Source organism: Dipteris shenzhenensis, chromosome 19 (assembly GCF_047967505.1).
Source record: "Dipteris shenzhenensis isolate YYH24624 ecotype China chromosome 19, Dip_SZ_1.0, whole genome shotgun sequence".
In the NCBI taxonomy this organism is placed as follows: Eukaryota; Viridiplantae; Streptophyta; class Polypodiopsida; order Gleicheniales; family Dipteridaceae; genus Dipteris; species Dipteris shenzhenensis.
In genome coordinates, this window is record NC_141614.1 from 1,554,769 (window position 1) to 1,559,316 (window position 4,548).

The following is a 4,548-nucleotide window of genomic DNA, read 5'->3' on the forward strand; positions in this document are numbered from 1 at the left end:
AGTATCATCTTCATTAATCCCTTATATCAAATGCAAGAGAGTAGCTTTACAAACTCCCTCTTTTGTTATGCTCTATGCTTCTTGCATCCAAGCAAGTCCCCTATTGCATGCACCTCAAGCAAGGGTCAAGACACATCCTCCAAATGTCTGGCTATTTCACACTCCACCCCTAAGATTGTGGTCTCCCTTATATCCTCCCTTCCCAAGCCTTCCCAAGGTTCACCTAGTATGTTGTAAGGTTGCTACTATTTTCTTTATTTCGCTTGCTAGCCAGTTACCAGGTGTAACAAGGGAGCTTGGCAATGACCCCACCATCTTTGCAACCTGAAATCTAAAGACTACATAAATTCCCTCACATGGCACTTTACACATAAAGGTGTTCTCGTAGGGATGGGCTCTTTTTAATCCCACTCCAAAGGGATTCAAACTAGCTACCTTGCAATCTACTGACCTTCCCCTAGAACATCAATTGTCATTTGATGCCACAAAATCGACGTCAACAAAAACTGTACCTTGACCTGAGTCACGTGGGACAATGGCTAAATAAGATTGAAATAGAACTAGAAAAAACTAAAAAGGGAGAGAGACATTAGAGGAAAGGAGTTGCATGTGCTACAAGCATGCTATATAACATTAGTAATATTTACTCAAGGCGCAATGACCCTGGATAAAGCCCGAGGCGCAAATGTTATAATATATTTGCTTCTCCTCATGCCAAATCGCATGCAACCTTGATAATGCTATTCCCCCCCAAAAAAAACAAGTTGAATACATTCAAGAGGCCTAATGGGGCAAATTAAAAGGTGAGAAGGAGAGAGAGAGAAAGGGGGAGAAAATGATGGGGGCATAAATAGAAATTTAGCTTCAAGTTGAGAGAGAACGAGAGGATACGTGGGTGGAACCAAGACTACAAAGAAAGGACAACGCGGTTAGTGTTTCGAAGCAGAGACGCAATCAAGTATGAGTAGTTATTCTCAATTCTCAAATACGGAAGTGTTATATCAAACATATGATTAATAACTACCTCCACGTGCAATTCTAATTTTAATTTTCATGAAATAAATAAAACAACCATTTTCAATTTCACAAGGTGAAACACCGTTACTTAGGCTTCACTTTAAAAGTGGCAGGCCAAAAAATGATATCCGCCTTCTCTCCATGATCCTCAAAAAGGTTGTGTGGACCCAAAAAAAGCATTACAATCGTACAATGAATTGTGCATAAACAAAACGAAACCAATTCCAACGTCCTCAGAACTAACATGCATGAAATTACTCAGAACTAACATGCACGAAATTACCTCTCGCAGAAGCTATCATCCCAATTCACTCCGGTCAAAATATGGACACTCAATCGTGTAAAGAAATGAGGTAACTAGTGACAGATCAGTTTTCTTACCTCTTTATGATTTGCAAATTGTTGACGTATTCCAAAGAGAGAGAACAAACCCTTCTATTGAGAATTTTTGTTTTCAAACTTTCTATAACAAAAAGAGATGCCGGTATCTGCCTTCTGGCACATCATGTACATATAATTGAATAGGGAAGAGAAGCCAATCTTCTTTTACCTCTGACAATGTTTCAAACTGCAGATCTAGAAGCTCATAGAGCTGCAATTTCTTTTGTACTTATCTACCTTCTGCCAATTATGTACATACAATGGAATAGGGACTACAAACCGCCAAACCGGCGAGAAGCCAGTCGTCTTTCACCTCTGACCACGTTGCAAATTGCAGATCTAGGAGCTGATAGAGCTGCAATTTCTTTTGTACAAGATGAAATCAAAGGAGATCAAATAGAGGACAGCACGTGTTGCAATGAAACTGAACAAATAATAATCTTTCGCAATACGTAAATTGAAATTGCCGTCTCAGGTCTCATCATAGAGATGAGACTACCTGACCAATTGAGAATGTAAATAGCCCCACACAATGAGAGCCAATGTCAAATGTTCAAATGCTGTTTTGTGCCACCGCTTTGCAAAGTTCTTCTTCATAAAACAAGACTCGATGAGATGCTACGCCTCTGACAATCAGTCGAGGCAAACTCGAGGATTTTCTAGGGTTCAATAAGGGAGACGAAAAATCTTGAAAAAGCGGAGGAGCAATCGGAATCATTTCAGCAAAAGCAATCCTTCTCTCTGTGGGCTTCAGAAGCTGCCTTGGGGCTTTGGGAGTGGGCGGACGAAATCCAGCCTCGGAAGCCTCAGCTGCACTGCACACACAAACGCCAATTTAAATTTTAATCATTGGGAGAAAAATCCTGCCTATTCTCCGTTTGGTTAAACTCTTCGATTTCCTCAACTTAATCAAACGCTTAACTCACGTTGGCCAATTCTGATCATCCCGCAGAATGAGAGGTCCAAGTGTCTGTTTCCTTTCTCGTTCAGGCGTTGTAAAGTTGAAGTGGCATAAACGTGCCACTGACACCTACATCCATTAGCACACCCCATATCAAAGACCTCAACCTAGAGACTTACATGGAGCCAACAAACCTTTGAGAAAGCAATACAGCTGCAAGAATTTGCTGCAGACATCACCACAGTAGAAGCCAAGGTGGTTCAGATTAACTTACAGCTTTTCTCAATCGCCTGCATACGTGAAAGACGGGTTTCAGCTCGTCGTGTTGAAGGCAGCATACAATGCGCACCTGCGTGACAGGTGAAAATAATTAAGGCAAGACAAGCATAGCGACACATATCACTAGGGTCTGTCTCATCAAAGGAACTAAAGACCACGTTTAGAATAAATAACATTGACCGAAACTGGAAATGATAAGAGCAGCTACAGTCATACCAACAAGTCAAACGGCAGCCACTCCAACCGCGAATCACCGCCATGCTCCATTTCTTCGTGAACTGCTGCAACCGATATTTGAATGGATGGGGTTGAGGGTATTTTGGGAGAAGCAATCCTCTTCCTTGGAGTGCATTCTGACTCAGAGTTACTCGCAACAGGACTCCTAGCAGGGTATCCAAATTGCTGGCTAGGTGCAGGAACACTCAAAATCTCGCTGCATTCCCCGTCGTCTACTCCTACTACTCTCTTCCTTCCGATGGTGGTGCAGGAAGAAGTTCGGCATAGTACACCGACGCCGCTAGGTTGCGTCAAATCTTCTGGCTTGACGAGCTTTCTCCTTTTCGGCTCCTTTTTCGATGACCGGCTTCTTCCCGCCTTGCCGAAGACCTCGTTCTTCCTGCGTTTGGAAAGGCCTCGGCAACGCTGCCCTTCTTCTACTAAAACGGGAGGACCTAGAACGGACCCTAGACACTTAAAATTCGAGGGGATAGGGTCGGTGGAAAAGGGCGGCGGCGTTGTAAGCGGCTGCGGGGGGGAAGACGGGTACTTGGAGCTGCGCAATGTGCGGGGTGCGAAAGGCGTGGTGACGGAGCTACATTGTCGAGCTCTCAACCTGTGGAAGGGAGCGAGGGGGGAGGAAACTCAAAAACAAGTTGCGATACAAAAGAAAGGGGAGAGAAGGAATGAAAAGATGCGGCGTTACCTCATTTGATTTGATGCAGAGTAGTGGGGCGGGCGGAGGGGAATTGTTGTGAAGGGGACTGACTGAGAGGGGAAGGGGCTTGTGAGTCAAGTCTCCGGAGGCCCCCGCTCTCTTTATACAAAACCTTCCGCGGTGGCGAGTTGCAACACGTGTCGGTGAACACTTCCACGTGTCCGATAGTTTGTGCTTAGCGAGCGCAGTTGCTTGGATCTTTCTTATGTGTGTAATGTAACGTTGGATGCAGCTTGGGCGGCGCCTGCTATTTTCTCCGTTTGTTTGAAATTTTCCAAGCTACTTCCGCTCGCATTTTTAAAAGACGCGTGGACATGTAGCCCCCTCGACAGCCTATGAGGTGTTGCTAGAGGAAGTTCCCAAGAGAGCGCAAATGCCACAAAGTGTCAAATTTCCTCCCCATGTAGCCAAATCTGGCAATGGAATGCCTCGCTGGAGACACGAAAATGGTGTCTCCGTCCCACCAATCAAAGTTAGAGATTGCAGGTTTCTGTGCTGACATTTAGGCTCCTTTGCAGGTTTTCGTCAGAGCTTGGCGAAGAAGACCCTCGTGGGAACCAATGCTGGAAAATGTTCATCAATGCTCAAGCAACATTATCGAGAATAAAGTGGGAACGCACTCTTAGGCCACTAGAGAGCAAGCACCAACTTCATGTTATTAACAGGTCAATTGTCCAACTTGCATGGAGAATACTCGATTGGCTTGCAGTGCAACAAATCCAAAGGGGTCTGAGGTTGAAACGGCTCCACAAAAGCATGACAAGCAGTCTCGCATGCTAGCAGAAACTCCATCCATGGAACAAGATCGCAATGTGGCAAGTGATAGTATGACAAGGATAAAGCAGCTCAATCCACCCCCTTCTCATATCCCTCCTCAAGTATCAAAGGATCATGTTGGGGAAGTTCAATCTAGTTCCATCCTGTCTGGTAATCCAATCCCTGGGCCAAAAGACATCAAACAATTCTTCACGTGACATGCATGCTTCTTCGAAGAGAGCCGAGACTCAATTAATAGGTGAATCAATTCCTTCAACTA

The 4,548-nt window shown here is 44.5% G+C and overlaps 1 protein-coding gene across 1 annotated transcript; it reads right to left on the reverse strand.

Annotated features, from left to right (window-relative positions):
- Positions 1 to 1,425: 1,425 nt before the first annotated feature.
- Positions 1,426 to 3,533, reverse strand: LOC147889904 (uncharacterized). Its single transcript, XM_087390729.1, has 5 exons — positions 3,501 to 3,533; positions 2,795 to 3,410; positions 2,574 to 2,648; positions 2,325 to 2,428; positions 1,426 to 2,213 (listed from the first exon to the last, which is right to left on the reverse strand). The coding sequence occupies exons 1-5, from the start codon at positions 3,503 to 3,505 to the stop codon at positions 1,952 to 1,954; spliced, it is 1,062 nt and encodes a 353-aa protein (XP_087246855.1). The 5' UTR covers positions 3,506 to 3,533; the 3' UTR covers positions 1,426 to 1,951.
- Positions 3,534 to 4,548: the final 1,015 nt, after the last annotated feature.

Bases quoted from the DNA above. Each gene is read 5' to 3' on its own strand.
- LOC147889904 (XM_087390729.1), bottom strand. The intron at 2,429-2,573 runs GTAAGTTAATCT...TAATGGATGTAG, and splicing joins GCAGGCGATTGAGAAAAGCT to GTGTCAGTGGCACGTTTATG. The intron at 2,214-2,324 runs GTGAGTTAAGCG...TTGTGTGTGCAG, and splicing joins GATGATCAGAATTGGCCAAC to TGCAGCTGAGGCTTCCGAGG.